Genomic DNA, 20,381 nt, shown 5'->3' with positions numbered 1-20,381 from the left:
AATGGAAAAACGACCTTGCTTCTTTCCAGCCAGTAACCACTTGGCTGGTCTCCCTCCTCACCCCCTAACCCTTACCTCTACACACTGAGCAGCAGGGCCACCCCAGCCAGTACCCACTTGGCTGGTCTCTCTCTGGTCTTGAGGCTGAAGGTCCAGACATAAGTGGTTCCTCTCAGCTTGGTCTTGTACAGGGGACACTCGTAGATGTTACGCGTCTCCTGTCTGTCGTTCGGTACTGCTCGGACTGAGATGACGGGCATGGAGGGGGTTAACTCCTTCAGACGAGCCTCCGCGATCACCCCACCCTGAGTGTCCCATCTTGCACCTGGGGGAGAAAGAGGGGAAGGGTGAAGATAAATGAACTAGGATGTAGGTGTTCATGAGAAGGGGAGACGAGTGTATACCTTCCATGTATAGTCCGTATACGTATACTCCCTCTCTGGCTGGCTGGTTGAACTCTTCCTTAAATTTCTTAGTCACATCCACAGTCAGGTTCATCTTATCTAACGGCCACTCGTTCTTACGAGCCAGAGACTGCATCACCGCTGGAGGTGAGAGAGGGAAATTGAGGAAATCATTCCACTGAACAGAGAATACCAACGGGGCAACTGACATTCACATCATAAGTCGGTAATATAATTAGAAGTGGTTGGGTATGTTGTTTCTAGGGGGATGTGTGTGTGTGTGTGTGTATGTTGCCTGTTAAGAAGGACTGTGGGTTAAAGAGTCCAGACAGCCAGATGACGGTGGGAAGAGCCAGGTCCTGTGTCCAGCTGTCCAGCTCTCTACAGCGCAGCAACACGTCATTATACCTGGTAAACACACATGCACACACACACACATAGCAACACATCATCTTACGTACACGTTGGGGCAGTGGGAGAGTACACCCAATGACTCACCACTGGGCAAGGCTGTAAGTGGAGGGGTAGGCCAGTTTGGTCCAGGTGTCTGGGACGTTATCAAAGAACAGAGCTGCCTGGATCTGCTCCATCTCTGAGGAGATCGCCAGCTCACCCTGAACGGAGAAGAACACAGCGCTGTCATGAGCCAAAACTACCCATTCGCCCTTATGTCTTCCATCAGTCCTAGTCTAATTTACCAGCTGATCATGGGCTCCCGAGTGGCGCAGCGGTCTAAGGCACTGCATCTCAGTGCAAGAGGCATCACTACAATAACCTGGTTAGAATCCAGGCTGTATCACCGTGATTGGGAGTCCTTATTGCGGCACACAATTGCCCAGCGTCGTCCGGGTTGTGAATAAGAATTTGTTCTTATCTGACTTGCCTAGTTAAATGAAGGTTAAATATAAATACATTTTTAAAAAACATAGCCCCTAACCCACCTTCAGCCCCAGGTCCAGCTCCTTCAGTGAGCGTCGTATCTCGTAGACGAGCGTGTTCATACGCTCACACTCCTGGAAGCAGACCAGGATGTATGGTGATCTCTCAGCTGTCTTAGACGTGATGTCTGACATGTTGTACTCTTCTGGAAGCTTCTCCAACACCTCGTCTAGGATGGTCTTCACCTGCAGAGAGGATGAGAGATGAGTGTGTGTGGGGTCCAGTGTATGTGTGTGTTTTTAAATGTGTGTGTCTGGTATGAATATGTGTGTGTGTGTGTGTGTGTGTGTGTGTGTGTGTGTGTGTGCGCGCGTGCGTGTTTAAATGTGTGTGTGCGTGTGTGTTTAAATGTGTGTGTGTGTGTGTGTGTCTCTCATATACCTTCTCCTCTACGGTCTGTGAAGCCCCCTCTCCCATCACAGAGTCAGGTGACTGCAGCTCCAGCAGTGTGTGGAAGAGGTTATCAGAGGTCACCGTCAGAAACTCTATCTCTGCGTTGGGGTGTAGCCCATAATGCACCGGGCTCTCATGGGGCAGCATCTCATCTATGTAACCATGGTAACCCTGGTAGTCCAAGTTGGAGGGAACCACAAAGCCCGGAGCCAGAGCCAACTTCCTGTCAGACTGGTGGAAAGGTTGTGGGTTTCTTTGTAACATTATCATCACAATCACAAACCACACACGCACACACGCACACACACACACACACACACACACACACACACCTGGTTGGGCTGCATGTATTCCTCCAGGTAGGTTCTACAGAGTCTTCTGTCCCAGTCGTCTGTGATGTGACCTCCGTACATGATCTCTCCAAACAGATAGCGCAAGTCCTCCCACGGCACCTGAACACACACACACACACACACACACACGCCACATACATGAACAATGACTCAACATCATCATCAATCATCATCACTATCACCATCCTGATCACTATAACACGGTAAACGGTGACCTGTGAGTTGGCCTCCAGGTAGTTGTAGAGCACATTGACAGAGATGGTGAGGTCTCCAGTGTTAAAGGGGTATTTCCTGTTCCAACCCTGAGGACCGAACTTGCGCCTCTCAGCCACACAGGCATGAAAATAACACAGAGAGAACAGGATGGTCTTAAACTCCTGCTCTCTACTGCACTGATCCAATATATCCTAGAGAGAGAGAGAGTGATAGAGAGAGAGAGAAAGAGAGAGAGATATTTGAGTTTGTGAGATGTTGATAATATATTGGGACAGCAATTAGGGATGGGGAGGTACTTGAATTTTCTAACCGAGCTTAGTCTAGTATTGGATCAACTGTTGTATGATTTTTTTATTTCTTAAAAAAAAAACACTGAAATGTAGCTGTACAAGCTATTATCTGAGCTACTGCTGGTTCTTATGTTGCGTTTTACATGAAAATGCAATTTAGCCTACTTTTATAGCGCATTTTAAGCTAGCCCTCCAGTCAGTCCTGACATAGAAGTAGGCCTGTATGCTCCCCACTTCAAATAGCGATTATAGGCGCGCACATATTCGTCCCCAGGCTAAATGCGCATTATTGGAGTAGATTGCTAAAGTAAATTTACTAACGCACAATTTAGGGGGAAGAATAGTCTGCTGGTGAACGAGATAAGCGGGAGCCTGACAGAGCTGCCAATATAATTTGGCAGACCATTGACATCCATGCAAAACACTCGCCAGATACATGTTATTCAGCCACTGAGGACAGAAATGTAACGCCGTGACGTAACAGACACTCAGAGGTTATTTCGTTTTCAATTTATTGAGCTAGGCTGTATCAAATATGAGGCAAATTCTATCACGGGGAACATCAGACTTTATTTATTTGTTTATTTATTTATTTTCGCCAAAATCAAACTTATAATCTTTCACAAAATCGCTTCTATGACATACTTCTTTATTTCGACGTGGAAACTCGATTTCAGAACCTTGGACAATTCTGATGTTCACAACCATAACAGCCTTGAACTCAAAGCACTGGACAACCCGTCTTTACCTTTGAATTAACAAAGTAAATGTAGAAATATCTTTATAACTTTTTCACATATCAACTTGAAATCAGTGAGTAATATTTTAGTTTCGCTTTGGAATGTTATATTGCTCATGTTTATGAACACAGAGCACTAATGTCTATGCTTAATACTGTGATTTAGAATCTGTCCCAAATGGAACCCTGTTTCCTATATAAAGCACTGCTTTTCACCAGACCCCTTTGGGCCATGGTCAAAAGCAGTGCACTTTATAGGAAATAGGTTGCCATTTCAGAAACAGCCAGAGCTGAGCTAGCTAGGCCAACTGAACTGATGCCATGCATTTCATTTTGCTAATATTGAAGCATTTTGTTTTCCACAGGCACTATTGACCATGGGAACCGTAATGTCTATTTCACTCCGCAAGAAGGCAGTCCTCTTCAAAGATGGGCCGGACACTGTGGGCCACTTGATGGAAGTCCAGACCGGTAAGAACGCAAAAGACAAGACTCTGAAGCGCTACTCACCATGGAGGTGGATTGTGAAGAAGAAGAGCTCCAAGAAGGTGCAGGCCCATGAGAAAACCAACCAAAACAACATTGCCCATCTGAGTAATGAGAACCTGGAGAAGTCTCAGTCCTTCTCCAACCTGTCCACCCTCACCCTGGAGAAGTCTCAGTCCTGTGACAAGCTGTCCACCCAGGATCAAGGAACTCCAGCCATCTCCAACAGCTCCAACAACGCCGCCTCGTCGGTCGAGACGGCCCCCTTATCCAACTCAAACACGGCCCCCGACACGCCCCAGAACGTGACCGTCCAGGACCTCGACACTCCCAGGAGGCTGGTGATGGTCCACGCTACAACCGGCGAGCTGCTGCGCTGCCTGGGTGAGTTCCTGTGCCGGCGCTGCTACCGTCTCCAGGACATGTCTTCCATGGACCCGGTGCTGTGGCTGCGGGTGGTGGACCGTTATCTGCTGGACAACTGCTATCAGAACCAGAGCTGCGTCAATCCGGCCGCTGTGGTCTTCCTCTACATGCTGTGCCGCGAGGCGGTTTCCTACGAGGTGGCTACCTTGCACGAGCTACATGCCGTGCTGCTCACCTGCCTCTATACGACCTGCTCCTACATGGGCAACGAGATCGCCTACCCCCTGAAACCCTTCCTGGTGGACACCTGCAGGCAGACCTTCTGGATCCGCTGCATGACCATCACCAAGCTGATGAGTGTCAAGATGCTCCAGATGAACACAGACCCTAACTTCTTCTGCCAGGTGTTTGCTGACCTGAAGAACGAGAGCCAGAAGGAGGAGAAGAGCCGCCTGCTCAGCGGTGTGTACAGCACTCAGTGAGGGACCTAGGGTATAGGGGCCAGGGGAGGGCGGGTGTCAACTACAGTCTGACAATTCAAAATGGGAGGGAGGAGGATTGGTTGGCGGGGGGGGAAGAGGGTGAGCTTTGATGGGAAAAGATGATTTATAGATTTTAAGGGTTAATGCGAGGGTAAATTTGACTTGAAAGAGAACATAACTCGGTAGCTATGAATGTGTGGAGGACTGAGGCTTTAGCTTACGATCTACTATACCAGCTGACTGTCTGATGTGTGCACTTCCTACTACGGGAGGATTGGAGGCACCTTTGAGTGACTGGACTAGTGCTCACATCACACTGAGGCTGCAGCCCATCAGCCTATTGTTCTGACTCTGGGAGATGTGTACTTCCTACCACGGGAGGGAAGGAGACACCCTTGAGTGACTGGACTAGTGCTCAGATCATGGTTGAACAGACAAGCTGCGACCCTGGCGCTTTAGACATTGAAGTAAAAACCAATGTTCCCGCTCAGCAAGAACGGGACAGTTCTGGGGGACAGGGGTTTGTTTGAGGACCATTGGTTCTGATGAATTTGAACGAACAGTATGACTGTTTTTAAATAAAATGCTTTAAATAATTTCTTAAAAACATCACGTTGTGTCCTTATTATTTTACAAATATATATTTTCTTTATCATTTTGAGATCTTGGTGGAGATAATACTTTACGAGTGGTGGAAAAAGAACCCAATTGTCATACTTGAGTAAAAGTAAAGATACTTAATAGAAAATGACTCAAGTAAAAGTGAAAGTCACCCAGTAAAATATGACTTGAGTAAAAGTCTAAAGGTATCTGGTTTTAAATGTACTTAAGTATCAAAAGGGAAAGCAAAGTCCATATATCAAATTCCTTATATTATGCAGATGTTCTTGTTTTGATTTATTTATGGAAAGCCAGGGGCACAGTCTAACAATATTTTACAAACCAGATCAGGGGCAGTAGTGATGAGTTCTCTTAATAAGTGTATGAATTTGACCGTTTTGCTGTCCTGCCTGAGCATTGGAAATGTAAGGAGCACATCTTTTCTTTCTGAATGTTGTCAAGTAGAAGTAAAAGTTTAAAAAATATATACATTCTCAAGTAAAGTACCAGTAACCATGGAAACAAGAGCTTTTCAGTGTGTGTGTCATGTACATGTAGATTTACAGTGATATTTACATTACAACATCAGTTGTCTTAGTATTACCCAGAGAACAGGATGGTCTTAAACGCCTGCTCTCTACTGCACTGACCCAATATCTCCTACAGACAGACACACACAGGGAGAGAGATTTGAGTTTGTGAGATATTGATAATATATTGGGACAACAATTAGGGATGGGGAGGTACTTGAATATTCAAACCGAGCTTAGTCTAGTATAGGATCAACTGTTGTATGATTTTTAAAATTCTTTAAAAAAACGTTTGAATTAAGTTGCATAATTTTTTATTTCAGCTACTGTTGGTTCTTATGTTGCGTTTTACATGAAAATGCAATTTAGCCTACTTTTATAGCGCATTTTAAGCTAGCCCTCCAGTCAGTCCTGACATAGAAGTAGGTCTGTATGCTCCCCACTTCAAATAGCGATTATAGGCGCGCACATATTCGTCCCCAGGCTAAATGCGCATTATTGGAGTAGATTGCTAAAGTAAATTTACTAACGCACAATTTAGGGGGAAGAATAGTCTGCTGGTGAACGAGATAAGCGGGAGCCTGACAGAGCTGCCAATATAATTTGACAGACCATTGACATCCATGCAAAACACTCGCCAGATACATGTTATTCAGCCACTGAGGACAGAAATGTAACGCCGTGACGTAACAGACACTCAGAGGTTATTTCGTTTTCAATTTATTGAGCTAGGCTGTATCAAATATGAGGCAAATTCTATCACGGGGAACATCAGACTTTATTTATTTGTTTACTTTTGCCAACATCAAACTTATAATCTTTCTCAAAATCGCCTCTATGACATACTTCTTTATTACGACGTGGAAACTCGATTTCAGAACCTTGGACAATTCTGATGTTCACAACCATAACAGCCTTGAACTCAAAGCACTGGACAACCCGTCTTTACCTTTCAATTAACAAAGTAAATGTAGAAATATCTTTATAACTTTTTCACATATCAACTTGAAATCAGTGAGTAATATTTTAGTTTCGCTTTGGAATGTTATATTGCTCATGTTTATGAACACAGAGCACTAATGTCTATGCTTAATACTGTGATTTAGAATCTGTCCCAAATGGAACCCTGTTTCCTATATAAAGCACTGCTTTTCACCAGACCCCTTTGGGCCATGGTCAAAAGCAGTGCACTTTATAGGGAATAGGTTGCCATTTCAGAGACAGCCAGAGCTGAGCTAGCTAGGCCAACTGAACTGATGCCATGCATTTCATTTTGCTAATATTGAAGCATTTTGTTTTCCACAGGCACTATTGACCATGGGATCCGCAATGTCTATTTCACTCCGCAAGAAGGCAGTCCTCTTCAAGGATGGGCCGGACACTGTGGGCCACTTGATGGAAGTCCAGACCGGTAAGAACGCAAAAGACAAGACTCTGAAGCGCTACTCACCATGGAGGTGGATTGTGAAGAAGAAGAACTCCAAGAAGGTGCAGGCCCACGAGAACACCAACCAAAACAACATTGCCCATCTGAGTAATGAGAACCTGGAGAAGTCTCAGTCCTTCTCCAACCTGTCCACCCTCACCCTGGAGAAGTCTCAGTCCTGTGACAAGCTGTCCACCCAAGACCAAGGCACTCCAGCCATCTCCAACAGCTCCAACAACTCCGTCTCGTCGGTTGAGACGGCCCCCTTATCCAACTCAAACACGGCCCCCGACACACCCCAGATGGTGACCGTCCAGGACCTCGACACTCCCAGGAGGCTGGTGATGGTCCAAGCTACAACCGGCGAGCTGCTGCGCTGTCTGGGTGAGTTCCTGTGCCGGCGCTGCTACCGGCTCCAGGACATGTCTTCCATGGACCCGGTGCTGTGGCTGCGGGTGGTGGACCGTTATCTGCTGGACAACTGCTATCAGAACCAGAGCTGCATCAATCCGGCCGCTGTGGTCTTCCTCTACATGCTGTGCCGCGAGGCGGTTTCCTACGAGGTGGCTACCTTGCACGAGCTACATGCCGTGCTGCTCACCTGCCTCTATACGACCTGCTCCTACATGGGCAACGAGATCGCCTACCCCCTGAAACCCTTCCTGGTGGACACCTGCAGGCAGACCTTCTGGATCCGCTGCATGACCATCACCAAGCTGATGAGTGTCAAGATGCTCCAGATGAACACAGACCCTAACTTCTTCTGCCAGGTGTTTGCTGACCTGAAGAACGAGAGCCAGAAGGAGGAGAAGAAGAGCCGCCTGCTCAGCGGTGTGTACAGTACTCAGTGAGGGACCTAGGGTATTGGGGCCAGGGGAGGGCGGGTGTCAACTACAGTCTGACATTTCAAAATGGGAGGGAGGAGGATTGGTTGGCGGGGGGGAAGAGGGTGAGCTTTGATGGGAAAAGATGATTCATAGATTTTAAGGGTTAATGTGAGGGTAAATTTGACTTGAAAGAGAACACAAATCGGTAGCTATGAATGTGTGGAGAACTGAGGCTTTAGCTTACGATCTACTATACCAGCTGACTGTCTGATGTGTGCACTTCCTACTACGGGAGGATTGGAGGCACCTTTGAGTGACTGGACTAGTGCTCACATCACACTGAGGCTGCAGCCCACCAGCCTATTGTTCTGACTCTGGGAGATGTGTACTTCCTACCACTGGAGGGAAGGAGACACCCTTGAGTGACTGGACTAGTGCTCAGATCATGGTTGAACAGACAAGCTGCGACCCTGGTGCTTTAGACAGTGAAGTGAACACCAATGTTCCCCCTCAGCACGAAACGGGACAGTTCTGGGGGACAGGGGTTTGTTTGAGGACCATTGGTTCTGATAAATTTGAACAAACAGTATGACTGTTTTTAAATAAAATGCTTTAATTAATTTCTTAAAAACATCACGTTGTGTCCTTATTATTTTACAAATATATATTTTCCTTGTGATTTTGAGATCTTGGTGGAGATAATACTTTACGAGTGGTGGAAAAAGAACCCAATTGTCATACTTGAGTAAAAGTAAAGATACTTAATAGAAAATGACTCAAGTAAAAGTCACCCAGTAAAATATGACTTGAGTAAAAGTCTAAAGGTATCTGGTTTTAAATGTACTTAAGTATCAAAAGGGAAAGCAAAGTCCATATATCAAATTCCTTATATTATGCAGATGTTCTTGTTTTGATTTATTTATGGAAAGCCAGGGGCACAGTCTAACAATATTTTACAAACCAGATCAGGGGCAGTAGTGATGAGTTCTCTTAATAAGTGTATGAATTTGACCGTTTTGCTGTCCTGCCTGAGCATTGGAAATGTAAGGAGCACATCTTTTCTTTCTGAATGTTGTCAAGTAGAAGTAAAAGTTTAAAAAATATATACATTCTCAAGTAAAGTACCAGTAACCATGGAAACAAGAGCTTTTCAGTGTGTGTGTCATGTACATGTAGATTTACAGTGATATTTACATTACAACATCAGTTGTCTTAGTATTACCCAGAGAACAGGATGGTCTTAAACGCCTGCTCTCTACTGCACTGACCCAATATCTCCTACAGACAGACACACACAGGGAGAGAGATTTGAGTTTGTGAGATATTGATAATATATTGGGACAACAATTAGGGATGGGGAGGTACTTGAATATTCAAACCGAGCTTAGTCTAGTATAGGATCAACTGTTGTATGATTTTTAAAATTCTTTAAAAAAACGTTTGAATTAAGTTGCATAATTTTTTATTTCAGCTACTGTTGGTTCTTATGTTGCGTTTTACATGAAAATGCAATTTAGCCTACTTTTATAGCGCATTTTAAGCTAGCCCTCCAGTCAGTCCTGACATAGAAGTAGGTCTGTATGCTCCCCACTTCAAATAGCGATTATAGGCGCGCACATATTCGTCCCCAGGCTAAATGCGCATTATTGGAGTAGATTGCTAAAGTAAATTTACTAACGCACAATTTAGGGGGAAGAATAGTCTGCTGGTGAACGAGATAAGCGGGAGCCTGACAGAGCTGCCAATATAATTTGACAGACCATTGACATCCATGCAAAACACTCGCCAGATACATGTTATTCAGCCACTGAGGACAGAAATGTAACGCCGTGACGTAACAGACACTCAGAGGTTATTTCGTTTTCAATTTATTGAGCTAGGCTGTATCAAATATGAGGCAAATTCTATCACGGGGAACATCAGACTTTATTTATTTGTTTACTTTTGCCAACATCAAACTTATAATCTTTCTCAAAATCGCCTCTATGACATACTTCATTATTACGACGTGGAAACTCGATTTCAGAACCTTGGACAATTCTGATGTTCACAACCATAACAGCCTTGAACTCAAAGCACTGGACAACCCGTCTTTACCTTTCAATTAACAAAGTAAATGTAGAAATATCTTTATAACTTTTTCACATATCAACTTGAAATCAGTGAGTAATATTTTAGTTTCGCTTTGGAATGTTATATTGCTCATGTTTATGAACACAGAGCACTAATGTCTATGCTTAATACTGTGATTTAGAATCTGTCCCAAATGGAACCCTGTTTCCTATATAAAGCACTGCTTTTCACCAGACCCCTTTGGGCCATGGTCAAAAGCAGTGCACTTTATAGGGAATAGGTTGCCATTTCAGAGACAGCCAGAGCTGAGCTAGCTAGGCCAACTGAACTGATGCCATGCATTTCATTTTGCTAATATTGAAGCATTTTGTTTTCCACAGGCACTATTGACCATGGGATCCGCAATGTCTATTTCACTCCGCAAGAAGGCAGTCCTCTTCAAGGATGGGCCGGACACTGTGGGCCACTTGATGGAAGTCCAGACCGGTAAGAACGCAAAAGACAAGACTCTGAAGCGCTACTCACCATGGAGGTGGATTGTGAAGAAGAAGAACTCCAAGAAGGTGCAGGCCCACGAGAACACCAACCAAAACAACATTGCCCATCTGAGTAATGAGAACCTGGAGAAGTCTCAGTCCTTCTCCAACCTGTCCACCCTCACCCTGGAGAAGTCTCAGTCCTGTGACAAGCTGTCCACCCAAGACCAAGGCACTCCAGCCATCTCCAACAGCTCCAACAACTCCGTCTCGTCGGTTGAGACGGCCCCCTTATCCAACTCAAACACGGCCCCCGACACACCCCAGATGGTGACCGTCCAGGACCTTGACACTCCCAGGAGGCTGGTGATGGTCCAAGCTACAACCGGCGAGCTGCTGCGCTGTCTGGGTGAGTTCCTGTGCCGGCGCTGCTACCGGCTCCAGGACATGTCTTCCATGGACCCGGTGCTGTGGCTGCGGGTGGTGGACCGTTATCTGCTGGACAACTGCTATCAGAACCAGAGCTGCATCAATCCGGCCGCTGTGGTCTTCCTCTACATGCTGTGCCGCGAGGCGGTTTCCTACGAGGTGGCTACCTTGCACGAGCTACATGCCGTGCTGCTCACCTGCCTCTATACGACCTGCTCCTACATGGGCAACGAGATCGCCTACCCCCTGAAACCCTTCCTGGTGGACACCTGCAGGCAGACCTTCTGGATCCGCTGCATGACCATCACCAAGCTGATGAGTGTCAAGATGCTCCAGATGAACACAGACCCTAACTTCTTCTGCCAGGTGTTTGCTGACCTGAAGAACGAGAGCCAGAAGGAGGAGAAGAAGAGCCGCCTGCTCAGCGGTGTGTACAGTACTCAGTGAGGGACCTAGGGTATTGGGGCCAGGGGAGGGCGGGTGTCAACTACAGTCTGACATTTCAAAATGGGAGGGAGGAGGATTGGTTGGCGGGGGGGAAGAGGGTGAGCTTTGATGGGAAAAGATGATTCATAGATTTTAAGGGTTAATGTGAGGGTAAATTTGACTTGAAAGAGAACACAAATCGGTAGCTATGAATGTGTGGAGAACTGAGGCTTTAGCTTACGATCTACTATACCAGCTGACTGTCTGATGTGTGCACTTCCTACTACGGGAGGATTGGAGGCACCTTTGAGTGACTGGACTAGTGCTCACATCACACTGAGGCTGCAGCCCACCAGCCTATTGTTCTGACTCTGGGAGATGTGTACTTCCTACCACTGGAGGGAAGGAGACACCCTTGAGTGACTGGACTAGTGCTCAGATCATGGTTGAACAGACAAGCTGCGACCCTGGTGCTTTAGACAGTGAAGTGAACACCAATGTTCCCCCTCAGCACGAAACGGGACAGTTCTGGGGGACAGGGGTTTGTTTGAGGACCATTGGTTCTGATAAATTTGAACAAACAGTATGACTGTTTTTAAATAAAATGCTTTAAATAATTTCTTAAAAACATCACGTTGTGTCCTTATTATTTTACAAATATATATTTTCCTTGTGATTTTGAGATCTTGGTGGAGATAATACTTTACGAGTGGTGGAAAAAGAACCCAATTGTCATACTTGAGTAAAAGTAAAGATACTTAATAGAAAATGACTCAAGTAAAAGTCACCCAGTAAAATATGACTTGAGTAAAAGTCTAAAGGTATCTGGTTTTAAATGTACTTAAGTATCAAAAGGGAAAGCAAAGTCTATATATCAAATTCCTTATATTATGCAGATGTTCTTGTTTTGATTTATTTATGGAAAGCCAGGGGCACAGTCTAACAATATTTTACAAACCAGATCAGGGGCAGTAGTGATGAGTTCTCTTAATAAGTGTATGAATTTGACCGTTTTGCTGTCCTGCCTGAGCAATCGATGTCGCGATGGTATAAAGGGTCGGGAGACAGGCGCAGGAATGCGTAACAGGGGTTTTAGTTTACCCAAATTACAGCGTGCGTTGTAAACGCTTCGGGGACGAAGACCAAACAAACACGTTCCAAAACACACGCTAGAAATCCAAAACAAAAGAGTCAGGAGTACCTTGAATAAATGACAGACTCTCACAATGATTAACACACGGGACTAGACCTGTAATCATTTCTTCAATCCACAATGGCACGAAATCCAAAAACACACAGCACAGGTACTCACACGCACCAACGGACATTGTAACAATAATCGACAGGACACTGTTAAACCAAGGACACACTTATTCAAATATGAATCACTTGGAATAGGGGTCAGGTGTGCGTAGTGAATGTTCCGGAGGGATCCGTGACATTCGAAATGTCACAAACACATATTTTCTTTCGGATCGTAGTCAAGTAAAAGTTTAAAAAATATATAAATATTCAAGTAAAGTACGGATACTCCAAAGTAGTACTTTAAAGTATTTTTACCTAGTTACTTAACACCGCTGTAGTTTTTCTAATGATTATTAAATGGATTATAAATGTATATATTAACATCTAATAAATGATCCAGTAATCAATTTGAAAGTTTAGTAAATAACTATGTATAGCTTGCTAACATTTACAAATGTACAAACAACAATTAGTAAATAGTGAACAAACTGTAAATGATCTATTACTGGATGCTGTTATGAAGCGAGAATCAAACATTTGATTTCAATTGCCCATCCCTAACACCAATGGACAGACAGACATGCACACACACATTCCTTTACCTGGTCAAAGTTGTCCAGAGCAGCGTGGAGGTTGGCATGCATGCCAGTGGGAGGCTCGTTAGTGATCTTGATGGCATTCTCCAGGATGCCCTGAGTCAGGAGAGGAGAACAAACACACTTTTCAATTAGGAAAACACACAGTGTTATTATAAATGCATGTGTCTGTGTGTGTGTGTGTGTGTGTGTGTGTGTGTGTGTGTGTGTGTGTGTGTGTGTGTTTACCTGAGGGATGATGTGCTCCTGTGGTGTAGGGGCAGGCTCAGCACTCATAAACACTCTGTAGTCCTGGTGACTGCCCTCACAGCAGCGTTCCAGAAGCTTCTCCAACGACCCCAGCCAGCGAGCCACCAGGTGGATATTCTGACAGAGATAAATGAATGAATGGATTGATTGATGGATGAACAGATGTTTGCGTGAACAAACGACTACATTGATTAATGAAACAGTGAATGGATGGATGCAATGATGAATGAAGGATTGAACTATATCTTATGCACAGTATATAGCAAGATTGCCATACCTGTAGGATGACCCAGTGTCCCTCCTTAGCAGCCATCTCCATGGCAACCTCAGCCACAGCCTCCTGGCCCTGACCCAAAGACACATTGTGGAGCTTCCCCAGGTCTATGGTGAATCCTAACTTCCTGCCTGTTACCATGGGAACAAGAGTTTCTCAGTGTGTGTATCATGTTCATTCAGATTTACAGTCATATTTACATTACAAAATCAGTTGTCTTAGTGTTACCCAGTGACTCCACGTCTTTGAGAGGGTCTACTCCGGGAGACAGGATGAAGAAGACAGGCGAGGCGGGTCCACTCTCTCTGAAGGACTTAGCAAACTCGGTCTTCCTCCTCTCTGTATACTTCACCCCCAACTTCTCCTCCACAAAGTTCCTACACACAGAAAGAGAGAGGGAGATAGAGTGAGAGGGGGGGTATGGGGAGGGAGAATGATCGTCATTATAATTTCATTATAATTTGAGGAGAGGGAGAGAAGAGGAGAGGGAGAGAAGAGGAGAGGTAGAGAAGAGGAGAGGAGAGGGAGAGGAGAGGTAGAGAAGGGGTAGAGAAGGGGAGAGAAGAGGAGAGGGAGAGGAGAGGTAGAGAAGAGGAGAGGAGAGGGAGAGGAGAGCTAGAGAAGAGGAGAGGGAGAGGAGAGGGAGAGGAGAGGTAGAGAAGAGGAGAGGGATAGGAGAGGGAGATAAAAGGGAGAGGAGAGGGATAGGAGAGAGAGGAAGAGGGAGAGGAGAGGGATAGGAGGTAGAGAAGAGGATAGGGATAGGAGAGGGAGAGGAGAGGAAGAGGGAGAGGAGAGGGAGAGGAGAGGTAGAGAAGAGGAGAGGGAGAGGGAGAGGAGAGGAGAGGGAGAGGAGAGGGAGAGGAGAGGTAGAGAAGAGGAGAGGGAGAGGAGAGGGAGAGGAGAGGTAGAAGAGGAGAGGGAGAGGGAGAGGAGAGGAGAGGGAGAGGAGAGGGAGAGGAGAGGGAGAGAAGAGGTAGAGAAGAGGAGAGGGAGAGGGAGAGGAGAGGGAGAGGAGAGGGAGAGGAGAGGTAGAGAAGAGGAGAGGGAGAGGGAGGGAGAGGGAGAGGAGAGGGAGAGGAGAGGTAGAGAAGAGGAGAGGGAGAGAAAGCGGCAGTAAGGAGTAAAAAGGACAGGAGGCCAGCTAAGGTACATTGTATGTCCCTCAACTATCCACTGTGTGTTTGGAGGTGGTGGGTATTGTTGGCGTGCGGTCACCTGACAGCGTAAGTCATCCTATCAGGTCTCAGGGCTCTCATCATAATGAGTTTCTGCAGGGAACTTTTTGCTTTCCACTCCTGAGGAAACTTCTCTTTCTCCGGACACTCGGACTCTACCACCTTTTTCCAGCGTTTAGGGGAGCCCTCGATGTCCCGGTCCAAACCACGAAACTCATCAGTGAAACTCATTGTCTAGAGGAGAAGAGGGGAAATACATGTTTGTAAGTGTGTGTGTGTGTGTTTGTGTTTGATACTGTGTGTGTGTGTGTGTGTGTGTGTGTGTGTGTGTGTGTGTGTGTGTGTGTGTGTGTGTGTGTGTGTGTGTGTGTGTGTGTGTGTGTGTGTACCTTGATGGCGCTCCAGGCCTGGTTGGAGAGGAAGTCTACAGGACAGATGTAGCTGTGGTCGATGTTGAAGCGGAGCAGGAAGTCTAGTTCTCGTACGTCTATCTCCTTACTCATCAGTAGCAACTGGGGAACAGGGAACACACTATTAGAACTAACACACAGACTCACACAGAGAGACCCCCCCCACAGACACACCTGGAAGGCGAGTTGAGCGGTGAAGGTGAGTTTGTCTCTCTCAAACAGGCCTCTGCTGATGTAGTTGAAGGTGGAGTAGGTGATGCCGTCTATTAGAGTGTTGACTCTGCTCCTCACGTCCTCACACACCTCTGCCTGCTCCACCGCCTTGTGGAACACCACATTAAACGCCTACAGGGAGGGAGACAGTGAAAGACAAAGACAAGCCTAGATAAGCTAGAACGCTGTAATCTGGTCATTAACTGGTCTGTACTGGTCCATTTGGACAGGTCTTGATTTACCTGTAGAAATAAAGGTTAAATGAAATAAAAAAGTGCTGTTGGTAACCTTGAGGCTGAACTGGTACATGGGGTTGATCTTGTTGAGGTCGTTCATGATGAAGTAGAGCAGAGAGGATCTGACTGCTACGGGACGGTAGTGTTCTCGGGCCTCGTTGATCTTCACCTCGTTCACCTTCGCCTCCAGAACCTACGTCCCAAAACAGCATATTGGCAATCAGGACCAAGCGATTTGGCTATGCAGTCTGTCTAAGTTCTCTTCCTTTATCCTTAAACCTCTGTCTCACCTTCATCTCGATCTCCGCGGCCGTGTGTTTGGTGGTCTCTAGTTTCTCCACCAGGACGTTGTCTCCTAGGAAGTTGCTCTCAGCAGCAGAGAGACGGCCCAGCAGCTCGTCCTCCAACAGCTTCAGCTCTATCTTGAACAGGTTCTGCTGCTTGGTCAGGTCACTCTGCAACCGCGACACAACCGTTATGCAACCACAACACAACCGTTATGTAACCACAACACAACCGTTATGCAACCACAACACAACCGTTATACAACCACAACACAACCGCTATACAACTGTTATACAACCACAACACAACACAACCGTTACACAGCTGTTATGCAAACGTTATACAACCACAATACAACCGCAACACAACAAACAAACTTTACTAAAATAAATCATTTCGCAACATGTGGGTGGCCCCGGGAATCAAACCCACGACCCTGGTGTTACAAACACCCTACTCTCTGTCTGAGCTATACAAGACCACGACTATGCAGGAACCGAACACAACCAAACTTCAAGTGTCATTTTGTGACCATGTGAGGTCAAGAAGGAAGAGGCTGAGAGATCCAGGAAGGACAGGGGACATAGCCATCTATCCCACCTTGAGGTGCTCGAGGTCGGGCCTCTCCAGATTGACCACCTGAGCCAGCAGCTGGTCCTCCAGGCCGTCTCTTGTAACAGTGAAGTTGATGAGGGTGGTCTGGGCCTGGATCTCAGGCTTATAGTGGGGGTTAGCCAGCTTAGTGTGGAGGATCAGCCTGAACGCTGGGTGGAAGAAACACTCTTTATCCCCCACCTTTATACAACTGGGAGAGAGAGGGAGAGAGGAGGAGTGCGCATTATACCTGCCTTTTTTGATGATGATGTGGTGTGTGTGTGTGTGTGTGTGTTACCTGCCCTTCTTGATCGTGTGTCGTCCCAGTAGAGGGTCTATGACAGGGTCGATGGACTCCTCCAGATTCTCTATGAGGACAGTGTCTCCAGTCACAACAGCCTGCTCTATCACATCCACATACCTGGGGAAATGGGCTTTAGGTAGAACACATCAAACATACCTGAAGAGAGAGCAAGCTTAACAGATACACCTATTAGGGAGATCCATTCAGGAGAGGGGAGAGTATGATGGAGGGATGACACAGAGGAGAGGAGAGCAATCTCACCCTTTCTCTCCCAGGCTGACCACCTTGAGGGTGTTGCCATAACGAATCTTGATCCATTTGATGCCCTGCAGTTGGGGGTCAATAAGCAGTGGCCAGCGTTCACCTGGGCGCACACAAAGGAGGAACATGTTACAATTGCAATACGTTTACAGATGTAGGATCTTAATTTGAGCCAGTTTGCTACAGCATAATCCTGCGGCAACAGGATATGTGAGTTAACATAATTCATGGACATTTCTGTAAGGGAGAATCAAGTCTGAAATTTCTAAGTGGAAATTACAAACTTCAGAAGCCCTGTTAAACCTCAAATTGCAGGAATGTTCTCCTGCCACAGTGTGATCAAATTAAGATCTTACATCTGTAACATGGACATAAAGGTGTAGAAAGTATAAAACATTCTCTACGCTCACAGTTGGTGAGGATGGTGGCGTTCTGAGTGGACATCTTGTCTCCCGGCAACCCCTCATTGTTCCACTGAGCCACGGTAGCATCATCAGTCAGCATACACACTGGATCTAACCCCTCCGTCATGGGGATGGGGATCTGAGAAAGGGAGGAGACGAGAGGAGGAGAGGTGTGTTAGCATACACACTGGATCTAACCCCTCTGTCATGGGGATGGGGATCTGAGAGGGGGAGGGGAATAGGAGAGGGGGAGCATAAGAGAGAGAGAGAGAGTAAGAGATGAGAGGAGAGAAGGACCTTCTGGCCACGTAGGAAGGGCATCCAGAGGTTCTCCAGTAGTTCTCTGCGGTACTTCTTAGAGAAGGATCCGGCATAGGAGATGAAGGCTGCAGTCAGCAGAATGTCTCCACACAGAGTCTCCTCCTGCTCATGGTACCCGGCTACAGAGTGGGCCCAACGCACATTCTCCGACTGAAACACACACATTATCCACCAGTGCATAAAACGTACTGTTAATGTTGGGAAACTTTCCCAAGTAGCATGACGACAAACTAACCGAGCTGTTATTGGTCAGCCATCTCCTCACCTCGAGTCCTTTGACGAGGCGATTGGCCAGTTCGATGGTTTTGTTGGTGTGGTTGACCTCGTCCTGACAGCGAAGCTTCTCAGAGGTAGCCTTCTCAAACGCAGCAGTCAAGGTGTCCAGACTACAGTCCAACTCCTACACACGCGCACGCACACACACACAGTTAAGGGAAAATGTGGGAGGGAGAGAGAGAGAGAGAGAGAGAGAGAGAGAGAGAGAGAGAGAGAGAGACCCACAGCTAGTTTCTTCCTAATGGCTTCTAGTTTGTCTGCGGCCTCAGCCAGGTCAGCATTAGCCTGAGACAGACACAGCTTCTTCACCTCCACCTCACAGAACACCTGGGGAGGAAACAAGCACGCTCACATATACACATTCCATAACATCAGTTTAAGTTGCAAACATCCACAAGGGTAATACAGTGTCTTAAAAGACGTGTGGGTGTGGTAGCCAACCTCGGGCTATTAGGTGAGAGAGATACTTACATACATCTATGAATAGCAGTAGGAGAGAAAGGAAAAAGAACAATGTGAGAAAAAGATGACACGCTAAAGAACAGTATTCTTCCATAGCGTTGATCAGGTGCTGCATATGAAATGAACCAGAGGTAAGACTGCATTTGGTCATTGTACATGCAGTCACAGCTGAAGAAGGAAGTTGACATACACTTAGGTTGGAGTCATTAAAACTTGTTTTTCAACCACTCCACAAATATCTTGTTAACAAACTATAGTTTTGGCAAGTCGGTAAGAACATCTACTTTGTGCGTGACACAAGTAATTTCACAAGTCAATTGTTAACAGACAGAATATTTCACTTATAATTCTCAGTATCACAATTCCAGTGGGTCAGAAGTTTACATACACTAAGTTGACTGTGCCTTCCCGAAAATTATGTCCTGGCTTTAGAAACTTCTGATAGGCTAATTGACATCATTTGGGTCACTTGGAGGTGTACCTGAGGATGTATTTCAAGGCCTACCTTCAAACTCAGTGCCTCTTTGCTTGACATCATGGGAAAATCAAAAGAAACCAGCCAAGACCTTGAAATTGTAATTGTAAAAAATTGTAGACCTCCACATGTCTGGTTCATCCTTGGGAGCAATTTCCAAATGACTGAAGGTACCACTTTCATCTGTACAAACAACAGTACACATGTATAAACACCATGGGACAATGCAGCCGTCATACCACTCAGGAAGGAGACGTGTTCTGTCTCCTAGAGATGAAAGTACTAAATGCAAATCAATCCCAGAACAACAGCAAAGGACCTTGTGAAGATGCTGGAGGAAACAGGTACAAAAGTATCTATATCCACAGTTAAACAAGTCCTATATCGACATAACCTGAAAGGCCGCTCAGCAAGGAAGAAGCCACTGCTCCAAAACCGCCATAAAAAAGCCAGACTACGGTTTGCAACTGCACATGGGGACAAAGATTGTAGTTTTTGGAGAAATGTCCACTTGTCTGATGAAACAAAAATAGAACTGTTTGGTCATAATGACCATCGTTATGTTTGGAGGAAAAAGGGGGAGGCTTGCAAGCCGAAGAACACCATCCCAACCGTGAAGCACTGGGGTGGCCGCATCATGTTGTGGGCGTGTTTTGCTGCAGGAGGGACTGGTGCACTTCACAAAATAGATGGCACCATGAGGAAAGAAAATGATGTGGATATATTGAATCAACATCTCAAGACATCAGTCAGGAAGTCAAAGCTTGGTCGCAAATGGGTCTTCCAAATGGACAATGACCCCAAGCTACTACATACTTCCAAAGTTGTGGCAAAATGATTTAAGGACAACAAAATCAAGGTATTGGCCCATCACAAAGCCCTGACCTCAATCCTATAGAACATTCCAGCTTGTGGAAGGCTACCCAAAACGTTTGACCCAAGTTAAACAATTTAAAGGCAATGCTACCAAATATTAATTGAGTGTATGTAAACTTCTGACCCACTGGGAATGTGATGAAAGAAGTAAAAGCTGAAATAAATCATTCTCTCTACTATTATTCTACTATTATTCTCTCTACTATTATTTCACATTCTTAAAATAAAGTGGTGATCCTAACTGACCTAAGATAGGGAATTTTTACT

At 45.8% G+C, this 20,381-nt stretch overlaps 4 protein-coding genes across 4 annotated transcripts in view; 3 read left to right on the top strand and 1 right to left on the bottom strand.

Moving 5' to 3' along the window:
* Nucleotides 1-77: 77 nt before the first annotated feature.
* The window catches only part of LOC139377404 (dynein, axonemal, heavy polypeptide 9 like), a 63,457-nt gene continuing 43,153 nt past the window's right edge, over nucleotides 78-20,381 (bottom strand). Inside the window, exons 62-85 of the mRNA XM_071120433.1 lie at nucleotides 18,527-18,628; nucleotides 18,291-18,425; nucleotides 18,002-18,175; nucleotides 17,711-17,843; nucleotides 17,301-17,403; nucleotides 17,034-17,156; nucleotides 16,742-16,946; nucleotides 16,147-16,311; nucleotides 15,909-16,049; nucleotides 15,582-15,752; nucleotides 15,387-15,509; nucleotides 15,038-15,231; nucleotides 14,048-14,196; nucleotides 13,823-13,950; nucleotides 13,525-13,662; nucleotides 13,303-13,392; nucleotides 2,305-2,496; nucleotides 2,069-2,188; nucleotides 1,725-1,967; nucleotides 1,346-1,528; nucleotides 903-1,018; nucleotides 700-812; nucleotides 405-545; nucleotides 78-325 (exon numbers count right to left, since the gene is read on the bottom strand). Coding sequence (XP_070976534.1) covers nucleotides 78-325; nucleotides 405-545; nucleotides 700-812; nucleotides 903-1,018; nucleotides 1,346-1,528; nucleotides 1,725-1,967; nucleotides 2,069-2,188; nucleotides 2,305-2,496; nucleotides 13,303-13,392; nucleotides 13,525-13,662; nucleotides 13,823-13,950; nucleotides 14,048-14,196; nucleotides 15,038-15,231; nucleotides 15,387-15,509; nucleotides 15,582-15,752; nucleotides 15,909-16,049; nucleotides 16,147-16,311; nucleotides 16,742-16,946; nucleotides 17,034-17,156; nucleotides 17,301-17,403; nucleotides 17,711-17,843; nucleotides 18,002-18,175; nucleotides 18,291-18,425; nucleotides 18,527-18,628 — 3,630 coding nt within the window. The remainder of the gene's footprint in view (nucleotides 326-404; nucleotides 546-699; nucleotides 813-902; nucleotides 1,019-1,345; nucleotides 1,529-1,724; nucleotides 1,968-2,068; nucleotides 2,189-2,304; nucleotides 2,497-13,302; nucleotides 13,393-13,524; nucleotides 13,663-13,822; nucleotides 13,951-14,047; nucleotides 14,197-15,037; nucleotides 15,232-15,386; nucleotides 15,510-15,581; nucleotides 15,753-15,908; nucleotides 16,050-16,146; nucleotides 16,312-16,741; nucleotides 16,947-17,033; nucleotides 17,157-17,300; nucleotides 17,404-17,710; nucleotides 17,844-18,001; nucleotides 18,176-18,290; nucleotides 18,426-18,526; nucleotides 18,629-20,381) is intronic.
* LOC139377403 (cyclin-dependent kinase 5 activator 1-like) lies at nucleotides 3,712-4,668 on the top strand. The gene has a single exon (XM_071120432.1). The coding sequence runs from the start codon at nucleotides 3,712-3,714 to the stop codon at nucleotides 4,666-4,668; it is 957 nt and encodes a 318-aa protein (XP_070976533.1).
* On the top strand, nucleotides 7,116-8,075 carry LOC139377402 (cyclin-dependent kinase 5 activator 1-like). The gene has a single exon (XM_071120431.1). It carries the CDS (start codon nucleotides 7,116-7,118, stop codon nucleotides 8,073-8,075), a length of 960 nt encoding a protein of 319 aa, XP_070976532.1.
* Nucleotides 10,517-11,476, top strand: LOC139377405 (cyclin-dependent kinase 5 activator 1-like). The gene has a single exon (XM_071120434.1). The coding sequence runs from the start codon at nucleotides 10,517-10,519 to the stop codon at nucleotides 11,474-11,476; it is 960 nt and encodes a 319-aa protein (XP_070976535.1).

This window comes from Oncorhynchus clarkii, chromosome 20 (assembly GCF_045791955.1).
Source record: "Oncorhynchus clarkii lewisi isolate Uvic-CL-2024 chromosome 20, UVic_Ocla_1.0, whole genome shotgun sequence".
Classification (NCBI taxonomy): Eukaryota; Metazoa; Chordata; class Actinopteri; order Salmoniformes; family Salmonidae; genus Oncorhynchus; species Oncorhynchus clarkii.
The sequence above is the reverse complement of the archived record's forward strand: the minus strand, read 5'-3'. Positions and strand labels throughout refer to the sequence as shown.